The sequence below is a fragment of the Poecilia reticulata genome, chromosome 7 (assembly GCF_904066995.2).
Source record: "Poecilia reticulata chromosome 7, P_reticulata-male-v2, whole genome shotgun sequence".
Lineage (NCBI taxonomy): Eukaryota > Metazoa > Chordata > Actinopteri > Cyprinodontiformes > Poeciliidae > Poecilia > Poecilia reticulata.
The window spans coordinates 969,437-993,315 of NC_088836.1; the positions used below are offsets into that span (position 1 = coordinate 969,437).

Consider the following 23,879-nt stretch of genomic DNA (forward strand, 5'->3'; position numbering starts at 1 on the left):
AAGTTAAATAGTTTGATATATTTCCCCAACAGGAAATGATTAGCATTTTATTTGTGTAAGACCTATAAACACAATATTGCAATAGTTTTAGGTTTTCCATGTGTAATAGCATTTACTTTGTATTATTCGGTGTGTGTGTGTGTGTGTGTGTGTGTGTGTATATATATATATATATATATATATATATATATATATATATATATATATATATATTATCATCATGTTGGCCTGGGTCTCTTGGTGGCCCCCTGGTGGTGTGGGTGTTCTAAGCAGCTGCTTGACCCTTACATGCTTTGGGCCAACTCTGTCTGTCTGTCTGTCTGTGTGTCAAGTTTGTTCTATGTCTAACTTGCTGTTTCTCTACCCAGCCTTCTATGCCACAGCCAGCTTTTGGGATGAGTCTGGATCTGGTAAAACTGGACCATTTTCCCCGTTTGCCTTCTCTTCTGTCATATTTCCACTCTTCACCTCGTCCTCCTCCACTTCTATTCTTAACCTTTATCGGTCAAACTGCAGAAGCACCCCTCTGGGGCGATCAGCAGCTCCCTCACTAACACCACCCGCCCCGTCAAACACACACAAACTCACGATCCATCACTCACCCTGACCTGGCACTGCCCCAGAAATCAGCAGCACCATGTGAAGGCAGAGGCTATGATGGGAAAAGCTGCATGTGCTGTAAATGTCTCACCTTGTCTCTTTCTGCCTGCAGCCACCATGAAGTTCTCGGGCTTCCTGCACCTCGACCAGGTCGATGACCAGGAGATTTTCTACACCCCTGAGATGGAGGACCCCAAGTCTGAGCTGTTTGGAGAGACAGCCCGCAGCATAGAGAGCGCCGTAAGTCCAAAAGCAGCGGTTTGTGTTCAGAGTTCAGGCCAGGCAGCATTTCTAGCTGATTTGGAGCAGATTTGCACCGTTGAATTTTTATCATCTGTTTTTGGATACACTCTTCTTCAGTTTCACTGAACTGTATCCGGTTTAACTTCACTGCTTTCTTATAATGTGGTTTATTCAAAAAGCAAAGTGACTATGTGAAGACAAAACGTCTAACATGCTGAAAAAAAATATTTCAGCACTCCAAAACAATATTTTTAGTTATTTTTGTTGATTTTCAACTTTTTACACATAGAGTTTTTATTTGGGTGTAAGGGCTCTCCACCCAGGGCATCATGGTTTTGGACACGCCAGAAAAATGTTTAAAAATATGAAATATTTGAACCAGATAATCCAGCAATAACTAGAGACACTGTAAAACACAATTCTAGTTCTAAATGTGTATTCTAACTGTGGAAACACAGAAAAGCAACATTTTCATTGCTCCTTTAAGCTTTTTGGACCACTTAGAATTAGAAAAATATTGAAACTGTATGATAAAGAGCTGGAGTGTTCCTATGCCGACCACAGATTCTTTTAAAACACTGTTTGTGAAACATTTGATCAGTATGTCAAGATCATAGGAGATTTTCACTTTTCTTACTTCAGATTCTCTAAATTGTGATAATACTTAAGCAGATCAAACTTGGACTTTTAATATTTTACGTTGCTTCCACTGTGTTGCATATATGTCGTAACTTGGCACCATTGATGTGTTATGACCCGTCTAAGGGTGGCCAGATCATAACATGAAGGGTCCATCCTCTTCAGATCTCAAGCAGCTGACAAACAAAGATGAACATTTTTTTTCATTGTTATTTTTGACTGAGATGTTACAACAAGTGGAGTGCATGGCTTCAGAGTGAGCTATGGTGCCAAAAACAACAAACAAAAGGAAACTATCTGGATATTAACCAGAACTTACCTATTTGAAAGTAAATAAACCAAATGACAAAAACTTACCTCCCTAATTAAGAAAAACATGAGAAAACTAAGGAAACATAAATGGCAGGTCAAGCCTACAAACTCCAAGAACTTTTACAAGGTGTTTAACAGACAAACAGTGTGGCCGGTTGAGATAAGCTGAGGCTGGATGGCAGGAAGTCTACGTCAGCAGCTTTTATATCCGTCACTTCCAGAAGCAACCAATTAGACGTCTCCCTTGTCTTCTGGGAGCCAATCAGGGATGGGTACCTGCAGACTCACATTTGCATGATTAAATTTACAATGCCAGCCATAACGGGTGGAAAAAGCAGTTTTTGTTTTGGTTACTAAACAAAATCAAATTTAATTTAAAAAAAGTTTTCTTTATAGAATAGGCCCTGCTGGGTGTGTGTGTGTGTGTGCGTGTGTGTGCGTGTGCGTGCGTGTGTGTGTGTGTGTGTGTGTGTCCGTGGGACCACTGTGTTTCACTTTCCAAGGGACCATTTTTAGATTGTCAGCGTCTACAGGAAAAGCAAACATGAGTTAAATTCAGCAGGGTAACATACACGATGACAGGTTTTAGAATAAAAACCCTGTCCTTGTTCTGAGCTGGTTCTGCTGCCCTCAAGTGTCCAGCTGGTAACCGACTCCAGTCAAAACTATCACTGAGGCCACAAGGAGAAGGAAAAAACTAATACTTTGCTGCAAATGTTTTCTTTTCCAAGAATGTTCTTGTCAAGAGGCCAACAGCCTCTGAAACAAGATTCAAAGCACCTCGACACAAAAAAAGCTCCTCGACACAATAAAGCTCCTCGCGGAGCGGCTTTCTAATCCCATTCTTTCCATTCTTTCAGGCAGGTATCACAGCACATATTACAGACTTGACACCTCTGAAGCTGCTGAGTAATATTCTGCCACGCTGAGCTGAAGCAATTTTTCTGCTCCAATACATCTGATATAAAAATAACAATAATGAAAAAAGGACAGAGGAAAACGAAAGAAAATGCATTTGGTCAGAGGACATACATCAAAGGAGATGCCCTGCCTGATATTTAGTTTTTAATAAAAAGGAGCACAGTGGCAATCTGTTTTATCAGGTGATCTGTGCTGAAGATTATGTATAGCAATTGAACCCCATTTTTTAAGACCAAAGTAGATGGAGGAAAAAAAAGAACCAAAGGCTTTTCACAGCATCTCGGTTTATTTCTGCTATTCTCTCATTTTTCCTTTTCTAATTATTACTTTTCTGCATATAGATGATTAATTAGAAAAAATCTTTGGCAATGTGTGTATGAAGAGACGCTCTTCAAGCTTAATAAGACCCCAACTGGAAGAAAAAACCCAACATTTCTCTGCAGAATTGTGCAGTTGCTTGCCAAACAAATTTACAGTACCCAAAAGCGGTTTTCCATGCTAGATTAATTTGGCCTTTTCTGCTTTTTATAAAAATTCAAACATTATTTTGGATAAATCTAAGCATCATACAGTTGGATAATCATGCTGTTAGCAAGCTGAGCAAGACAGCCACCATAATCACAGTTTGTCCACTGGCTTTCTCCACTGTCCGTTTCCCTTGTGACGATCCGGTGCCTCGCTCCTCACATGAAACGGGAACCTGTGTGTAAGCGTGTGTGTGCGTGTGTGTGGGTGTGTCTGTATGTACTGTTCACATGTACCAGCTGTTAAATCAGTGTCATCAGCCCCCACTGGGACCTAATCTGCTGCCTCACAGCGGTGTGCGTGTGTGCTCATTAACGGTCTCAGCCTGTGGGTCTCTTGAAGCCCTGTGTGCTACTCGACAGCATCCAACGCCCTCTTCTACATCTTGCAGGACGACCACTGAGCACACACTATACTTACACAAATGGACTTAGCGCTAGCAGAAGGCGTGCAAAGTCACAAAGTGGCTCTTTACTTGAAAAGAGTCAAGTAAAAAATATGAAAATGTGCTTTTTCAGAGATAAATTAAAACGTTTGCAAGGAGGACAGGAGTGAAGTGCGTACTGAGGGGAAGTTTGTGTACACTGACTCCATCGCTAATCCAGCTTTGGAGGGTTTTACTGCCTAATTTGCTGTCACACCTTCACAAATCTGAGGAGTTTAGTGTTTGCAGAAAAAATTCCTGAGCGTGCTCAACAACCTCAGCAAAGTGTTCCTAATCGGCAGTGCGAGTGAACTGCCAGTTTAAGTGTCATTACTGACAAGGTAGAAATAAGATCATTAAAGTTTAGTGATGCATGTATTCTGATGTGCTCATCAGTAGGAGCAAAATGTGCCTTGTCTATTAAATTGCATTGCTGTATTCAGTCATGGGCTTGTATTAGGTTTATATGGATCAGGTTGGGGTAAAAATAGCCAATTTCGACCGGTAATTAATAATATTATGAAGCGATTTAAACAAAAGATGGAAAAATGCATTATCTAACTGTTTGTGTTTGTAACAGAAATGCAATAATTGTTCCGAGGGCTGTAAATATCATTAACTGATAGATAATTAAGTTGTTTTGATTTTGATAATAAACTTAAGCAAATATACAGAATAACAATTCAGTATAACTAGCCCTGGTTTTCTGTAATTACATGAAGAATGACTCTTTAGCCTTTCCCTGTTCCGCTCTTTACAGAGTAACAAAGGTACAAAAACCTCATTTTAACTGTTTAGTTAATTAGACCCCATTTTGCCCAGGCAGAGGGCGTCAGCTACTCTACCATTTACTGCTAGTTAGCTAGCTACTGGCATGCTAATGTTTGTGAATGTGATGTCTACAGTAGAAGCATGTTAATAATGGCTTTAATCTTTTGGAAATTTATTTTTGGTAACCACTGTAGGCTGAATAATGTAAATAGAACATATTTCCATTTACAGAATCCTCTGTGAATGTTTGTTGTAGATAGTGGTTATGCTAACGTACCTATCTGAAAACACAGCTGACTTCTTCTAAACATTCACAAATTAATTTCCAACATGTGGGAAGGTAAACTGATGACTTAGCCATTAGCCGTACAAACTAGTTTTTGCTAGCACTTTAGCATTTGATGTACTGTAGATTAAAACTTCATGAGATTAGGATAATAGAGACTTTTCTCTTTGTTTTTATTTTGTGTTACCTGGACTATAAGTATAAATATTGGCATAGTTATACTTATAAATATTTTCATCTTTTAGAATAAAATTTGCAAAGTTTTCAGTTTATTTTGAAGATGTGGGGCTAAAGGGGAGCTTATTATGAAAGTTAGCTTTAAAATAATAGCTAGTTTCTTTGAGTTGCTCAGCCGGTTACATTGTACACACTGAGTCATTGTAGGAAAAACCAATAAGAATGTCAAGGTAGCTTGGCATTTATCTTTGCTGCTCCTGGAAACCTGCTCCTAAAATTAATGTCACCTCAGCCAGCTAAATGTCAATTTGTGCTCCCACACCTAGTGGCCTTCTTCCCTGCAAACCGATTTGAGAGGCACTCTTTCTTCTTCCCAGAGAGTGAACAGTTTTGTGGAATTAAAGTGTGGAGCTCATTACTGTCCTCATTTATCATCTGTTGTCTCCATCTGTCTTAAGCTGCTTTCGTTTTCTGCGTAACAGCTCAATGAGATGTTCAGGAAGTCACAGGTGCACAAGGACTTCATGGGAGTTCGAGTACGTCAACTGGCTCCAAGCGGCTCCATTATGGCATTCGTCGAGGCCCATTTCCGACCTGGTGAGAAAATTACATGTGCAAAACACAACAGACTCAAAATAGGAAGAGAAAGGAAAAAATATATGTATATAAAAAATTATGAAAGCATAATCTTTCTACACATTTCATTTATTTAAAAAATAATTAGCTTTTCATGATTCAGCTGGTCTGGCCCCTAAATTTAGATTTTTCTTTACTACATATCAAATTGCAGCCACCAAAAACTTTAGCATTTTCTCTTCCATCCTTTTGTCTTAGTTGTTAGTTTTCCCAGTTTACCAATAATCCTCACACAAATGTAAATAATAAGTGCACACTGGCCTAAATACAATCAGCTGATTCCATGAAAATCAGGCAAACAAACCGAAGAGTCGACGTTTTGGAAAAAATCTAAACTGTATTTCTGAATAATGAGCTGTTGATTTGGTCTGTTTGGGTCAGTTTTCCAGAAACCTGGTGAGTTATGAAAGCATATTGAGGTAAGTAGAAATGGGGGATAGACAACGTTGCAGTGATCATGAAACTGGTGATAACAGACAAGTTTGTCCTGTTTTATAAAAACTCTTCCATACATACAACCAACAGGCTGCAGAGTAAGGTAGCACATGGCCACATCTTGGCTTCCATGTGCTACCTTAGATCAAAGTTTTAAATCTGAAAATAAAACATTTTACCTACACTCAGCTCCAAACCACAAGGATCCAAAATTAAGGTTTACCCGCTCCAGCTGAGCCCGTCATTCAGCAGGAGGAAGAGTTGGAAATCTCCATAAAAGCTTTGTTTATCCTCTAAATTCAGTTCTTTGCTGTGTGTTCTTAAGTCATCAAGTTAATATTTAGAAATATGACAGAAGCTCAAACATTTTTCTGACTCTGAACACATCCTCCACAGTGACTCCTGCTACTCCGTGATGAGAATACACTCAGCCCAGCATTTCCTCAACCTCTGAATATTCCAGAGGTGTGCCGATCGATTGGCCACCAATCATAATCGGCTGATTTCCGTGAAAAAGTGTATGATCAGTGATCGCCGATCACTTTCTCTTATTGCCAATCACACAAACCGATCACCTGGATATCTCTTCACAGCCTGCCTGCGCAGCTTATCTCCTCTTTCTTCACACTGTGTAAGTGCGTGGCAACTAATCCTGTCGTGTGGAACTATAACACTCAGAGTGAATGGATAAGTTTGCGTGTTAGGGTTTTCCTGACAAGTAACAAGTCTACTCCACTTTATTCACCAAAAACGTTTTTTACAATTCACCAAAAACTGTTCTGTAATCTGGAACGTTCTCTACGTTGAGCTCCGCAGTTAGCCGCTTTATCTCACTGCGCGAGAGGCAACTGCGTCATGCGTCACGGGCTAAAGGTCAAAGGTAACAAGGTGACCGGCTTATTATGTTATACAAAAAAGAGACAAAAAAAGCAAAGAATTTTAGCACATGTTTTTATGTGTCAGAAGAGGGCTTAGGAAATAATAATACAAAAAAAAATTGACCAAAAGGGCACTTGGGGGCAAGGAGCAAAAAGGGCAGGTGCTCAAGCACCCCCAGCTCCCCCCTCTGCACGTGCCTGCATAAAACCCAAAATATAAATACAAAATATATATATACACAGTACTGCAGTAAATCTTCCATATAAATGTGCACAAAAGTCCTAAATTTCCCCACCAGTCAGCACAGTGTCTCACTGACACATTTGAAAAGTCCATGGTTTGATTGTCCAGATATTTGAGGTGAATATGTGTAAGCACAATTTGTTTCCAATGGAGAAGAGATGAGTAATGGATTGTGTGTCTGTATGGTGAGATGGAGGGGGAATACTACAAACCATCAGCCTCCTACCAGACCAGTATGGAGTGAGTTTCGGGTTCTCCTGACCCCAGCCAGGTCTCAGAAGCTCGCCATCCTTTAACCCTAAAAGGGGTCACCTGGCCTGTATTGAAATAAACAGGACCAGTAAATTACCAGCCTGCTAGTTAACTAGACTTTTTTCAGTTATATACCTAAATAAATGCAATTACATGCTCTTTTCACATGATACTGTAAATACCAAACGGTTTTGTTTTAGTTGGTTTATTTCTTGAGACAATGTGTAAATTCTAAATTTTATTTAGATATAAATATGTCATTTTCTATTTTATTTTTGTTAGGCTCCACTAACAGTTTTCTTTTTTATTGATTAGATATTCAGGGAGTGTATGAGTCACAACCGATAAATTGTCCCATAAATTATTGTGATAAACATGAATATTGTTGTGAAAGTGGAAGACATTTGAAATACCTGAAATAAATAAAACAAAACTACAAATAAATTAGTTATGAAGTCTCTGTAAACAAACCTGTCCTTCAGAAAAAAGGTCTAGCAGAGCAGCAGACTGAAGACTTTATTAATATAATGGTTATTGAGAGTGAGAGAGAAAAGAGAAATAAGATAAATCATGCAAATGGAAATTACTGAGCTTGTTTTAATTTAACATGCGATTAATTGATTTATTTCTTATTGCGACAGGCCTAATCATTGTTAACCTATTTATTATTGATCTCATATAAAACTAAACCTGTATTTTTACCTCTGTAGTAAATGTAAAATCATCCAGTGATTTAGACTTTCTTTTCTTCTTGGGATGATTTATGATCAAATCTCAGTTCCTCTTTCTGTTGATTCAGAAAACATTTATAAACAAGTGTTTGGCTTTTTTTCTCCTACAAATATAATTTGATCTCAGATTGTTGTAGATACATCATAACTGGGTGTTTTATCGACCGTCTGCAGCAAACAAAACCAAGTCCTCCTCTTCGCCCTCCTCCCTCCTCCTTCCTCTATTTTTCATGGCCAACATTTAGCGTCCTTCATACCCTTCACACGTCTCCCCTCCACGGCTTGTAAAACAAACATCTGCGGCTAGCATTATGAGAGCGATTCATCTGGGGAAAAAAAGAAAGTGGAACCAGCAGCGACTGGAGGACAACTGATCCGCAGAGACCCTCCACCTGTCACACACACGGCTGTTTGATATATTCACGGTAGCATTAAAGGAGCTCAAGTCCTGTGTTTGCAGTGATCCACAGAGGCCTTGTCCTGAATGTCTGAACCTTTTCTTTATTGTAGATACAAGATACAATGTGGAGGACATCGAGGGAGCGCTGCTGAAACAGCTGAAAGCTTCCAAAGACACCAGCATCTCTGTAAAGAAGCCAACGGCAGAAAATATTCGCTTCACTAATTATGGTAATGTGATGTAGACTTAACAGCAAAGTGGAAGGATTTAGAAAAAGAAACTTATTCATGAAGTAGCTTACTGAAGGTTTTCTTAAGCTGAAAGTCTTAAGCTCTACATGTTTAAACTGTCATTTTTCCAACAGGTCTGTCCACCATCCCACTGTTTACCACCACCACCACCACCACCACTGCTGCTGCTGCCGCCGTCACCACAGCCTCCCCCGTCCCCACATCCAGGCCTCATTCCCCCTACTTCACACGCCGCCCACCGGGAACCACCCGCAGGCCCGCCAGCTCCAGACGGACCACCACCACTCAGGCTCCGTCCACCAAAATGCTGCGTAGCACCTCAGTGCCGCTCGCTACGACCGGGCGGCCAAAAACCCAGAAGCCCTGTGACTCCAACCCATGCCTCAACGGGGGAACCTGCGAGAATGACGGCGACGACTTCAGCTGCAAGTGCCTGGCTGGACGTGGAGGGGCAGTGTGTGAGAAACGTGAGCCGTGCTTTCTATCTTCTCTTCTGGTTTACTTTCCTTATTTATTATTACACTTAATCAGAAGTTTCAGGGTCTGCTGCTACTTTAAATTCATGAAACAGCCGGATCAGAGCTCACTGAAGGCAAACATTTCAGACATCTCAGAGAGGTTTAAAGTCCTTCCATTGTATAAATCACTCTTCTCAGGCATTATAAAGGATCATCTTTGGAAACTTTATCCTTTAGTGCTTCAGTGTGTAGCAAACACAACATTTTAATGCAATGTAAAATATTTAAGGTTAGATAAAAAGCTCAGCTTCAAGAAAAACAGAAAAACTTGAATGCCTTCTTAAAGCATTCATGTTCTTCAAGCTGTTGGAGTTGCCTATTCTTTGTTTTATCATTTAGAATTTTGTTAAAATTTATATTACTTTATATTTTTGGGTGATTTAGAAGGTAAATTTGTAGGTTAATAATTGTTTATTTTTACTTTTTGTTTTTTGTTTTTGTTTGTTTTATTAACTAAGTTGGACAGGAAGAACTGGATCCATTTCCATAAGTACAGACTGGTTTAGTGGTTTATTCCTAGCCTGCATATATATCATCACCACAGAGCAGCAGAGCAGCAGAGCAGCAGAGGCTTATTGATTGGATTTTTAATGGAGTTTTTTGTTTGATAAAAACTGCCACTACTTGGATGTGTTATATATTTAAATAAAAATAGAAATCTCCTCTATTGTGGGGAAATTCACAAAATTATAAAAGTATGACAATATAAATATAAAATGATTTTATTTATAATTATTACAAAATGTGCACATATTTATATGTGTATTAAAAACAAAAGGTTGTTTACAATAACAGAAAATGGAGATGTAGACGGTTATTGAGTCAGTTTGGAGCAGAGATGGCAGGAAGGATCTGCTCTAATGCTCCTGACGGTCAGGACAGCTGTCTGTCCTGACCGTCAGTCTGTCGAACATCAGGTTTGTATGTGTACATATAGGTTTTAAATCAAGTTAAAATTAAAATAAGGCATGTTTAGTCAGACACAGGCTGTTCCCTCTGCCAGCTGGACTTCATCTCCAGTGATTCAGACAGTTTCATCATCCCAGATATGTGCAGCCACTGAGCTGCTGCTCACCAAGGGTAACACCAAATCCAGAAAGCTCTGCAGAGGAAAATCATCAATCAGCCAGAACTTGTTCAGAAACTCTTTTTATTTCTTCCCCACTTTGGGATTTCAGATTTGCAACGCAGCAACCTCGCACAGCTGCATCTTCACATAATTGACACTAATTGCTTTGATGGGTATTAGATGATGAGAATTACTTTGTGCCTTTGAGTTAAAGTGGCTAACTGAAATCACAAACACCCACAAGCTGCACACACTGCATGCACACCAGATCAATCAAGTCATTAGGACAGGAGGAGATCGTAGAGACGGACAGAAAAGACGAGATGGACGGAGGGGAAGGGTGATGGAAACATAACCTGTTTCTATAAAAAAAAACTTCTCTTTCTGATTTGACTCCTTTCCGTTAAAAATGCTGAACATTTTAAATAAACTGATAGAGAGGAGGTGATTCATCATGGCCGCTTATGTTAATTATGCACTTTTGGCTCTTGTTAAGTATTAGTCCTTAAAAAGTCTTAAAACATTTTACATGTATGTACTGAAAGTTAAATGCGATTTTAAAATGTCTCATTGAAATATGCCATTATTGAAGAAAAAAAAAAGTATTTTATTGAGATTCCAATTAGCATCAGCAGCATGCTGCATTAGCTTTTCTTCTTGGTGTCAGTTTACATTAAAGAGACAAGACATCATTTTAAATTATGACATATTCTGTTTTCCGTCACTCTTAAAGAAAAGCAGACGTTAGCTTAAGATAGCGAGATATTTTAGATTTTCCTTGTATAAAAATATATCAGCTGGATTATGGATTATGGTTAATCAAAGGTCTGCCACTGTGTTGATGCATACTTATCGTATATTCTACATAGTTTTCTCTTTTTTCTCAAGGGATTTTACTGCTAATGCAAAACTTTGAGTCACATGCAGACATCTTCACTTCTGTCTGAGTGGTAGCTCGCTGCTAATATACTTTTCCTAGTTGGTAATAGTTTTTCATATTGCTAATAGAAAAACTTGCTAAAGTTTACTAGGTAAGCTAACAGTAAAGGGTAAAGCTAGCTTTTATGTCCATCATGTATAAGTTGCCAGTTGGCTGGACGCTGTTCATCTTCTTCATTGGCTCACATCTGTTGCCAACCAATAGGATTTGTTTATTTGTGATTTTGTAATCATGCAGGTTTTAAATTTCATTCCTAATGGTCTTAAAAAGTCTTAAATTTGAGTTGGTGAAAGTCGCAGAAGCCCATGCAGCATGCAGTAACAAAATATTGATAGCAGCGACTTGTGATTTTGTCCGCAGCCATCAGGTACTTCATCCCATCATTTGGTGGCCAGTCTTTCCTGGCCTTCCCGACGATGAGCGCTTACCACACGGTCCGCATCGCTATGGAGTTCCGAGCGTCCGAGATGAACGGCCTGCTGCTCTACAACGGCCAAATGAAGAAGAAAGACTTCATCTCTCTGGCTCTGGTCAACAGCAGGGTGGAGCTCAAGTGAGTGCAGGACGTTTATCGATTCTGTTGGATTGAATTTAATACGGGGTTTCATCCTCCTCCATCCGTTCTTATCGCAAAAAACCGTGATGAAACATTAATGATCCCCATGAGGGAACGAGGTCATTGCAGCAGCAGCTGGGAGGCGACGTAAATAAGAGCAAAACAGAGGGCTGAGGATAATGAGGCAAATAATTACAGTGAGTAAACATGTAGAAAACAGCAGAGCCAGGAAATAAATAAAGATAAGGAGACTTCTGGGCAATTTGTAGGTTAAAGTCAGACATTCAGAAACAAATCTGAACAGTCTGAACACATGAGGCTACTTGGATTCTTAAAATGGATCTGGAGCACATATAATGTTACTGTATTTACATACAGTTGCAGTGATTCCATATATATCCTCCAAACAGTGCAGTCAGAATTTATTGGGAGTTAAGTTTGAAATAAACGTTTCTTCTGTGCAACTTGACACAACTGCAAATGAACAAACTTTTCCTGATAATTAAATTTTAATAGGTGGAATCAACCAGAAACCCAGAAATATCGCCTCATGTAAAAACCTTGAGTGAACTAAGTGTTTAATCCACAAGAAAAACAGAAAAGAACTGGAAGAGAAACGTTTGCTGGTGAACAAGAAGACTCATCAGCAGTTTTGTCTCATCCTGCTTCACAAAGCTTCAGACTCGTCTCAGGTTTCCTCTATAAATCTGATGATTTGCTTCTGTTCAGCCGCTCCTCTGTAACTTTGGGTCTGTTCTGTCACTGATGAGCTTTCAGAAGCAAATACTGACCAGGGAAGCTGCTTCCTACTGGACATTTGATATAATGGGACATTTTTCACTTTGTTTCAGTGTGGGGAGTGATGCAGCCCTCAGCATGATGGGTCCACCTCCTTGTTTTGACTGTGGGGATAATGTGTCTCTGAGGGATCAAACACTTATTTCACTTACTGGCATAATTGCTTCTGTTCTGGTTGAAAACACATTGTTGATCTAAATTCCTCTCTTTATAAATACTTTCTATAAATGTGAATATGTTGGTTTGTAGCTGAACTAACTGTAACTGATCCCCCAGCTCACTGGAAATCATAATGTTGGTCAAAAAATCCTATTTCCTGTCAAACTGAATTCACTTTTCAGTTTTTTCAAAAATTCAACTAAAAGCTGTTTGTGACCAACTGCTGTTAAAAATATGTCTAACCCATTTTATTATTTATTTATTAACAAATTATTGTTCATTTGTCTGCAGATGTCTCTCTCCTGAATATTCATAGGTCTGCTTCCAGTCACCTAACAACCAAAGAATATTCTGGATCCGTTTGAAAATAAGTAGAAAAACTGAAAATGTGTCAGTCTGGGCCAGTTAAATTTGATCTCAGGAAAATAATGTTGGCTGTGTATGTAACTTTTTATTGTCTGCAGTAAAGGTTTTAAAAATAAGTTGTAACATTGTTCTACCAAGAAAAACCTTTCACACAATGATAGACAAAACCCAAAATGTACCATCTGAAAGACAATTCTACCAAATACCAGCAAGCAGAAGAAATGTTGGCAAAGGTTACATGTATTTTTATACAGTAGATGAAAACATCTGGTTTCAAATGTGCGTTTTGCTGCCTTAACTTGGTTATTTCCTGGTAACAAGCTGGCAAATTTAGTGCAGAATAACCTGAAAAGAAGTGAAGGTATGGAGAGAAATGCACAGATCAGTGAGAAATAAAGTAGTTTGAAAGCAGGCAAAACAAGATGAGAGGAGTTCTGTCAGCATTTTCTGTTTTCACCCTTTGACTGGAGCTGACGTCGACCAGTTCTGTCAAATTGGCCAATTTTCCTCTGAGAAACCAGCAGAAACACCAATAATCCCATAATGGTGTGTGTTCAAGTCTTCACCCAGCAGAATTGTGTTAGTAAAGACCATTTTTGGAAAGGCAGCAACTTCTGAAGACAACTGATGAGACTAATTAAAAATTCGCCTGTATTCAAGCTCCATCATCTTTTTATGTATTTTAGATTTTAACACTCTGAGCACGCTCCCCTCGCCCAACCTGACCAGGCTGGATCTGTATGGTGAAATAAAATCAATCACAGAGCAAAAAGGAGATCATTACTCACCGCTGCTCTCAAAGAGAGCCTCAGCTCCAGAAATACAGCTGTGAGATTCCCACCCACAGCTTCGCAAATCTGAGACTTGGGGAAAAGAACTAATTATTTTTGGCAGATAATTGCTCTCAGGTTGAGCTAATATTGCCACATGTGTGGATGCAGATGCACGATGTCTAATCTCTGTGATGACAAGGCCTTTTCCCCAACAAAACATTAGTAGATTAAAGGTTGGGCTTTATTTCAGTTTGCTATATTTAACTGGAAGTTGTTGTCTCATCCACATCTAAGTTTTTCTAAAACACATTTCATCAACAAGCCAATTCAAAGTGCTTTAAACCATTAAACATCATACAGTCACCAGTTATGAAACAAACTATAAACATTGCATTTATTAAATCCATCCATCTATTTTATGTTCACCCTTGTCCCTCAGTGGGGTCAGGAGGGTTGCTGGTGCCAATCTCCAGCTAACGTTCCGGGCGAGAGGCGGGGTCACCCTGGACAGGTCACCAGTCTGTCGCAGGGCAACACAGAGACACACAGGACAAACAACCATGCACACACACCTAGGGACAATTTAGAGACCAATTAACCTGACAGTCATGTTTTTAGACTGTGTGAGGAAGCTGGAGAACCCGGAGAGAAGCCACCATGCACAGGGAGAACATGCAAACTCCATGCAGAAAGACCGGGGGCGGGAATCGAACCAGAACCTTCTTGTTCAAGGCAACAGCTCTACCAACTGCGCCACCATGCAGCCCGCTACACATTTATTAAATGCTATCATCAATCATCAATGCACATTAAATATGATCAACATCATCAAAACACATCACATATGTTGATCAATGTTCCACTTTCTGCTTCTTCAGAAAGCAGTCTGGTTCTGGTTCTGTTACAGTAATCGATGCCACTAAAGATAAACATGGATGAGGTCCTCTGACCCTGGAAATGTTCTTCAACTGATAGGAGGCCCACTTTGGAACCGTCTTTATGTGGCTCTGAAGGTTCAGGTCAGAGGTCAGCCTGATCTCTAGTTTCTAGCCGGAACAATTGAAGCTGACTCTAGATATATAATTCTAAATCTATAATTCTAGATCATTCCTCTTTAGATGATAAGTTCAGTTTCTGTTCAGCAGGAGGAAGTTGTGGCACATTCAGCTGTTCTCAGCATCTGTCCAGTGATTGGATGGGGTCAAAGGTCAGAGTCACATAACTAATCATCATCTGATCCATCAGGTTCAACACTGGCTCAGGAACAGGCACCGTGATCAGCGAAGTCCAGATCAGCCAGGGCCGCTGGCACCAGCTGGTGGTGACACGCAGCCGACGGATCGGCATGCTCAGCGTGGACGGCGAGCCGCATGTCCAAGGCGAAAGTCCCCATGGGACAGACGGCCTCAACCTGGACACCCCGCTGTTCATCGGAGGGGTGACGGATGACCTCAAGCAAGAGTAAGATGCTGCTGCTGCGCATCGGAGGGGTGACGGATGACCTCTAGCAAGAGCAGAACATCCATCCTGACTTGCTGTGTTTTCTGCTGCTCAGCGTCAGGGAGCGGACCAGGGTCACTGCAGGGCTGGTGGGCTGTATCCGCACGCTGGATGTCAACAACCGCCTGCTCAACATCCAGGAGGCCAATGGAGACAGCCTGTTTGGCGTGGGTGTGGGCGAATGTGGGAACAACCCCTGCCAGCCGAACCCCTGCAAGAACGGAGCTGAATGCCAGGTGAAGGAGGCTGAGATGTTCCACTGCAAGTGCAGCAATGCATTCTGGGGTAAGTCTCTCCACTGCATCGTAACTGCAGACTTTAATAAAGCTTTTACTCACCTGAACTTTATCACATTTCAGCCCTCTGCAAATAAGTATTTCATCTTATTTTGTGTCACATTGGAGACAAAGCTTTTGTTAACAAAACTGGCTTCGTAGCAGATTCTCAGCTGGATTTGAATCTCACATCAAACCAAACAATAAATCCATGAAACCTTTATCCACCTGGTTCCTCTGGAGCTCAAAAAGGATGCAATGCTACACTTTAAGCAAAAACATTCATACTTCTGTTCTTAATAAAACTTTTGTTGTGCTAATTAATGGCATCCATATTCACATACGCTGAGTTACTAAACTTTTTAAGAGTTTACAGTCAGATTAGTAGAGAAAAGTCACAACGGTGGTGTTTCCAGTTATGCCAGCAACAAGTAGAGATTGTATGAAATCTCATGTTGCTGCAATGCAGCGGTAGATCTGAACAGATGCAGCTTTAAAACCAGCTGAGAATCAGACTTAATTTGAAATGACTTTGGGTTAAACTGTAATGGACACAGAGACAGAAAAAAGATAAGAGGATAGTCAACACCCTGGAGTCTGCTTTTATACCGGCAGAAAGAGAAACCCCCCAACAATCCATAGCAACAAGCATCATAACAATTACATCATCACTGAAAAGTACACAGTACAAATTAACGCAAGTGTCAACCATACCCCAAAATGTTGTTTATCTGGAAACCGTGTGAACACAAACACACAGACTCTTCCAGTAGAAATGATCACTGTGAGCTAGACTGAACCATCCCAATGGTGAAGGAGGAGGATGTAAAGTTATATGATCAATTTTTAGCTTTCAAATCAAAGTATAATAAGAGCTAGTAAATATTATATTCATTGTTCAGAATCCCAATAAAATCCAGTGTGGCTGTAATGTGACAAAAGGTTCAGGCGTAAATTTCTGTTAAACATCACAAATTGTTTTCCGTCACAGAGGGAAAAACACAAAACCACTTTTAATGTGAATCCAAAATGAGTCACATTATATTTAATGTAAGAAATGCTTAATGTTTGGCTGCTGAGACTTCAGAGGACAGATGAGCAGCTCCAGATTCTGCCAGGATGAGTTAAAAATGAAAAGTAGTAATGAGACTTGGACCTTTGCCTGCAGACTAACATTCAGCTGAATGTTTTTCTCCTAAAGTCAGTTTGAAGTGTTCAGGGTTTCCTTCATGGAGGGGGGACAGTTCTGAGACAGAGACAAGAGGGAATTCATGATTGGGGAGAGCAGTAACGAGACGGGAGGACATGCCGGGACAGCCAGATAAATGAGGGAGGTGAGCAAAGATCAGAGCTAAAGAGTGCAGAGAGTGGAAGAGTTAGGGAGGAAAAAGAGCTGCGGTGGTAGAGAAATGGGAGCAGAGGATGAAAAAGCGTTAGTGAGGGAAAACAGGGCAGCCCTGTGCGCTCAGCGGGACAGGGTTCATTAACGCCCCCCACCACAGGCTCTGACTGCCGAACTAATGACGGGTGAATTCAGACGGGCTGCAGCAGAGGGCAAACCCATCACACAGCAGATGTGTGTGATGGGTTTGCCAAAAGAAACACTCTGATGAAGAAGAGGCTGTGAACAAACAACCTGCAGTTTACTGGGATATTAAGAGACAGAGCGACACAAAGCAGGACAATATAAGTAAGTGGATAGTCAATTTCCAATCTAGCACTGCATCTCACTGTGAATGCACTCCCATTATGAAACAAGGTAGTGGTAGCATCATGCTTGGGGCATGCTGTCCATCAGGTCTGACCGAGGTTCAGTTATTCACCAAACTTAAAATGCTCCCTGTCCAGACAGACCCAGAAGTGTGTCGTCTGCTGCATGTGGCCTCAGTACAGTAACGGTTGTAGCTTGTTTTGGAAATTTCATGGAATATTAGTCACTGTATTTTCAAACCTGCTTCATAAAACAAAATATTCTCAGATCAAACTAGAAAAGGAGTGATTAAAAGTGTTGTAAATTCTCTGATACTTTCCTTCCTCATGATGGTAAATGTGTGTCTGCTTAGGTCCAACTTGTGCTGACCTCCAGGACCCCTGCAAACACAGCAAGTGCCACGGGACATCGCAGTGCAAGGCGCTGCCTGAAGGGGGCTATAAATGCGAGTGTCCCATGGGGCGAGAGGGGAAGCACTGTGAGAGAGGTAATGTACTGCAGCTAGCATCTTTCCTGTCCATCTGTGTTTGCTGACGTTTCCTCTCGTCTTTGTTTGAATGGAAAGCATGAAAGGTACAAACCTGCTGGCGTTGAGGCAATGTGAGGGCTGCTGCGCTGTGCTGCAGAGCCGTGGTGGATGATTGGCCCCATTGGGCCATTCGCCACATCCACTCCGGTACGCTTGTTAGTGAGGAAGCAGAGACGCTCCGTTCCTCCCTGCCTGCCGCCCACAGGTGTTGTTCTCCAGCTTGTTGTTGGTGTGTAGCTCCACATGGCAGAGCGGCCCGCTGCTGGGACCGCACAGCGCTGCCGCTGCCTTTGAAGTTCATCATTAGAAGTTTGGGCAGTGTCGCATTGTGAAGTTTACTTATGTTCTTCCCTCCCTGCTTTTGTAAATGCTGTCATGAATGCTGCAAATTAAGGAGAATATGCTGTCATGCTCTCTCCAAACAAAGGAGAATCCAGCCACCAGCCTCTGGGAGTAAAAGGAGACCAGATGGGAGTATCCTCCATCTTCTGAGCCTCAGTTAGGGGGGGATTAAAATGAATTCAAGTGAACCAAAATCGATGCTGTGTGAGCATGAGCGTCTCTCATTCCAAAAGGCTATTTTTACAAAGGAATCAATGAGAATACTAATCGCATCAGTCCTTCCGCTCACGGTGATTAATGGCAGCATCAGTCAGCCAGAGTGGCAGCCAGGAGCGGGGCCCATAAGAACGCAGTCAGGGAAAGTAAGGGGGTACGGGGGTAAAAGATTTAGCAGGGGTAATCAGTACCTGCAAGAGAGGGGAGCGGCTGTCTGCTGTAAAACATGAACGGCTTCACTGTGCAGCTGTGAATTCACCCACTAATCAGCCGTGACTGATTCGTTTTTCAAGAACAATCTAAAACACGACTTAATCAGTTAATGAATAACTTTTTTCTCATTTCATATTGTTTCTGAACTGTTCATGCTTTTCTAGAGCAGCAGTGCAATACGACCATCGCGGAAGGTTTTGAGTCTCAGCATGAGGTGACAAACTGAACGCAGCCAGGAGGCTGAGAGCAGCACGTCCTCCTCTGGGTCCTTATCAAAACGTTCAGAACTTTATGAAAGAACAAGAAAAAAAAATCCACAAAACATGTTCAAATTAATGACCCAACAACAATAATAATCTCAGTAATTATTGTTTCAACAAGGTGCAATTCTGTGCGTTTCGGTTCCATTACCAAAATAAAAAAGCAGAGCAGGAGTTTAAAATTAACTGATCAACCACCGCTGTGTTCATGAGAGGTTTATTAATGATCGCAAAATAAATATCAAGCCTGCAAACCTAATATCGTAACGGACTGAATGTTATGTTTTTAACGTAATCTCGGGTCGGCTTGTGGAGCGCAGGAGGTTGCCATGGCAACGGGTGTGCTTAAATGACAGAGAGAGATAGAGAGTAAAAAGGTGCGAGTGGTTTAGAGTTGATCACCTGTTCAGGTTGTTTTACCTTTTTTTACCTTTGTCTTGGCTCATCACAGCCGCTGTAGATTCTTAACGTTCAATAAACGACAAACTTGGACTAATTACCTCGTCAGTCTGTGACTATACATCATTCAGAACAAACATCAAACACTGTATATATTTTTCATTAAATATTTAACAAACAAATGGCTTCAACCGCGATAATTATGTGAAATTAAATTAATTGTCTAATATAAAAAAATAGTTTGGTGCTGTCGGGCTCAGAGTCTGAGAGGCTTTTCCTTTATCAAACAATTTTGTTTTTTGCTTCTTTTTTAGTGGAAATATTGATGTTGATGACCTTTTTCAACCTTTATAGCTCCATTGTTGAAAATGAGAAGCTAACATTCACAAATGACAGTGAAATAAAATCCAGTCCAACATCTGGTTTGAGGTGATTCCTCTGGAAACTGTTGGAAGAAAAATATCCCAACTTCAGAAGATGAGCTTTAACCTAACAGAGCTCTGTGGTTCCTCCTATCAGTATGAGAGTCAGGGTGAGGAGGCGCCATGTTAGGAAGAGAAGTGGAAGCTGCAGGATCTTCAGAACAAACAGGTCAAGATGCTGGGCTACTGATTATCCCGCTGTCTGGACACAGGATCAATAGAACCAGTTTAAAAGCTAAAATTAATGGTTATATGCCAGACATGGAAAACTGGGATTCATCCATGCCATGATGTTCAGGATTTAGGTCTCATGGCATCTCAAGGTGTCAACATTGCAGCCAGTGGGCTGAGGGAGGAAATACAGCTTTATTTTGTAGCAGTTCAAGAGCTACCAGCTTTTATCTCTTCGCAAAAGAATTAATCAGCACAGATACTCCAAAGCACACATATATATATATATATATATATATATATATATATATATATATATATATATATATATATATATATATGGTCATAGTACCCCCAAGAATTTAAAACTACTTTCACCCCTGCCTGAAGGTGAACTTACAACGGGTTGCGTCTGGTCTGTCTGTCTGTCTGTCTGTCTGTCTGTCTGTCTGTCTGTCTGTCTGTCTGTCTGTCTGTCTGCATGCACACTAAGCTAGAGTCTCCACTGTAATCCGACCAGGTTCATCAGTGTAATTTACTGCTTGATTCGTTTGCAGTGGAGGGTTTTTCACTGAATAATCTCATTTTCTCTGTGCTTTCACCCTGTGTTAATGTGAATCATTATAATTTACCAATGAAAGCAAGACCTCAAGAGAGGCTGCGGTTGCACCGATTTATCAACCAGCCAATTTTTCTAATTTTGGGAAAGCGGTGATCGGCTGATTTTCACATCTTAACCACCTATTTTATCTACCTCGGCAAAGGTATTTAAATCAACTGTTATCTTTTTCTGCTCTGCTGTGAGAGAGATTTTACTAACAGACCGACCCACCAGGTCAGGTCTGTATGTTTGCAGTTAACAATAGTCATCTCACTGTTGGCAACTCATCAACTTTCTTGCTACATTTAGCAACATTTTAGACAAAAAAAATTGGTATTGCCCAAAATTGGAATCGGCAGGTCAGGATTTTTAATAGGTCGGCCAGAAAATTGCAATCAGTGCAACCCTACTCCAGGGGAGCTTTGGCTCCTACTGGGATCCAGTTGCTACGTTTGCAGCACAAATCAGACGTCTCTGTTTCTGTGTGGATCTCAGCAGGTAACTGGCCCACAGACACAAATGCCTTTTAAACTGTTAGGCAGGCAGACTCACCTGTAAAACCTTATATGGTTTGTCATGTCATGGTGGGTTTTGTATTTACTATGTCATTAAACCAGAATACAGGTAAAACATCCGCTCCATGTGCTCTGCCTCTGGTGACATCACTCTGGGGTGGGGTCTTTATCTGCATGTTTTTAATCCAATAACCAAATATAAAAAGTGTTTCTAACCTCCTGGTTGCAGCTTTGCTCCACCTGGACAGACTGTCAGTCTGCCTATCTGTCAGTCTGGCTGCGGCCCGCTGTGCTACGACTCCAGATGCTGCTTCAGACGTGATGTACTGTAGGACTTTGAAAGCTGGATAGTTTGATAGACTGGAAGACTTTTATTTTACCCCCAGTGCAGAACTAACAGATTACATGCAGCTGTCATAAGTCGACTTCATCCTTCAAGAGTTTATCAATTATAAAAACAATTAATTCATTTATATTAGTTGAAATAAGCCAAAAAAACCAAAATTGTTATTTTTCATCGATTAATGCTTGTGTTTATTTATTCTAGGTATTTGGAATCTGTACTTCTGGATTCACCTAGAAAGCCTGTTCTGAGATTGAGTGGTATTGGCTCTATCCTCCATTAGGGGGCTTCACCAATTAGCATCATTATGACGTCCCAACAGTTTTACTGCAGAACTGCTGTAAGATACTTGAGAGAAATGCTTTGTTCCTCTTAAAGGGTCTAAAGCTGATGATGGTCACCAGAAGCTGCAGCTTCACCGTCCATCATGGATTAGGTCTGTCTGCCATGTTGGTCCCTAATCCCAGAGAAATCCAGCAGTGGGAATCTGTACTTCATTGCCCAGTTGGTTTTTTATTGTCAGTATACATTTTGTAAGTGGAGAAAAATACACCATTGGACTTTAAGAGGTAAAAATGTGAGCTTTGGTTCCTTTGGTACTGCCTCTCTTGGTTTATTGGGTTTTGGTGGCTTTGCTGCAATTACTAAGGATATAACCCTTTCCTCAAGTATAAATAAGAGATGCCCCAGAGCGTAAACATTGACCTCAGTGAAACAGGTTCGTTTTGCTCATTAATCTGACATTTTAGCTAAAGGTTGCATAGAAAAACTTCTGCTTATCCAACTTTTTTCTTCTTTTTCTTCTGTTCGGTGCCAATGTGTGTTTTCCTGACACTAGTTGACATCTTGTGTCTTATTGATCCTTGTATCGGGCCGAGCAAATGGGTGAAGAGGAGAAAGAAACCACCCACCCACACACACACTGCTTGAGAAAATAAATTGTGAGCCTCTTTTCTCGCTCCAGTGGAGTTTAGTTTAGCAAAGAATTTAGTTTGTTCCTATTTTTTCCCCTCATTTCCATGGTCGGTGCCATCATCATTAGCAGTCTTCTGCACAATAGCTAATTAGCTTTCTCATCTCAGTCTTCCTCCTCCAGTCTGACTCAACTCTGCTAATCCCAGCCAATTACAAATAAAAGCTGCCTCACCAGCTGCAAAGGTATCTGCGTGTTTATGTGACTGTTTAGGAAATGCCGTGGCGTTTTAAACACCTCCTTCCCCCTTCAGGTGACATGAAGGATTTTTAATGTCAGGCCACTTGTCAGAAGATGGCTTGCTGCCCGTCTTAATGAGTCCAGACAGCCAGGCGGAGGCACGTTGTAAAGACATGAATTTGCAAAAAGGCCTGCCAGAACACAATAGCTAAATTATTTCCCAAGGTCCCAGATGTGTGTTAAACTCTCCATGTCTGTGGAGCTCTTTGTCATCCGGTGGCATGCAGTATAATCGCTCTCGCATGAGTATTTCTGGATTTTTGTTTTCTTGTCTTTTTTTTTTATCTCTGTAGAGAGAAAGTCTTAATACCAGGGGCTACACACACACACATCCATCTCTGACAAGTTTTCCTCGAAGATGTGCCGATGAGAATTGAATTTCAATTCTGCCACCAACAGAAGGAGAGCAGGTCATGGGTTTGACTCTTTGTGTTTCGTTGCTTTGCAGTGGCTGAGCGGAGAGGCGTTTACATGCCTCTTTTCAGCGGCGACTCGTACCTGGAGCTCAAGGGGCTTCATCTCTACGGGCATGATCTACGGTAAGTCCTGCGTCTCAGTGTGAAATCTGCACAGGGTTAGATGAATATTACGGTTAACACCGAACATGGTGTAGTTTTCATAGTTCCAACAGCTCTGTGCCTGGGGCAGAGAAGGAGCTCATGCTTCTTTAAGGCTGAGCTGAATTCATAATGAAGATTTCACAACTAACCTTCCTTAGGCTGCAGCATCTTGACATGGATGTGTCTGTTCCTTATCTGTAGTCAAAAATTCAGCATGATGCTGGTTCTCATGGCCAATGACTCCAACGGTCTGATCTTCTACAACGGACAGAAGTCTGATGGAAAGGGAGACTTCGTCTCTCTGTCCCTGAGCAATGGCTACTTAGAGTTTCGCTACGATCTGGGAAAGGGACCGGCTATTATCAGGTCCTGTCACTTCAACAGAAAAACATCAGCAGCACGTCAATGTCTAGATTATAAGCAGGCTGCTTTCTGACTTCCGGTGTGTGTCTTTGTGTCGTTCAGGAGTAGGGACCAGATGCAGCTGAAGGTGTGGAACACCATCAAGCTGGAGCGCTCCCTCCGTAAAGGCGAGATCCGGTTGAACGAAAAAGCAACTTCAGGAGAGTCACCAGTAAGAAACAACAAGCTAACTGAGCAGCCAATCAGCATGCAGGACCATTGGGCATGTGGTTAGCCATGCTTCTGCCATGCATACTCATCTTTGTGCTTCCACCCATCAATGCCACATCCTTGGCTTTTTGC

General features: G+C 41.1%; 1 protein-coding gene across 12 annotated transcripts in view; it reads left to right on the top strand.

Annotated features, from left to right (window-relative positions):
- Positions 1 to 23,879, top strand: part of agrn (agrin) — a 464,513-nt gene that overhangs the window by 405,322 nt on the left and 35,312 nt on the right. For all 12 annotated transcript variants that reach the window (XM_081608532.1, XM_081608541.1, XM_081608536.1 and 9 more), the window contains 11 exons: positions 713 to 840; positions 5,381 to 5,495; positions 8,585 to 8,704; positions 8,839 to 9,192; positions 11,613 to 11,805; positions 15,150 to 15,365; positions 15,460 to 15,689; positions 17,743 to 17,877; positions 23,063 to 23,153; positions 23,376 to 23,540; positions 23,640 to 23,748. In XM_081608532.1, coding sequence (XP_081464658.1) covers positions 713 to 840; positions 5,381 to 5,495; positions 8,585 to 8,704; positions 8,839 to 9,192; positions 11,613 to 11,805; positions 15,150 to 15,365; positions 15,460 to 15,689; positions 17,743 to 17,877; positions 23,063 to 23,153; positions 23,376 to 23,540; positions 23,640 to 23,748 — 1,856 coding nt within the window. The remainder of the gene's footprint in view (positions 1 to 712; positions 841 to 5,380; positions 5,496 to 8,584; positions 8,705 to 8,838; positions 9,193 to 11,612; positions 11,806 to 15,149; positions 15,366 to 15,459; positions 15,690 to 17,742; positions 17,878 to 23,062; positions 23,154 to 23,375; positions 23,541 to 23,639; positions 23,749 to 23,879) is intronic.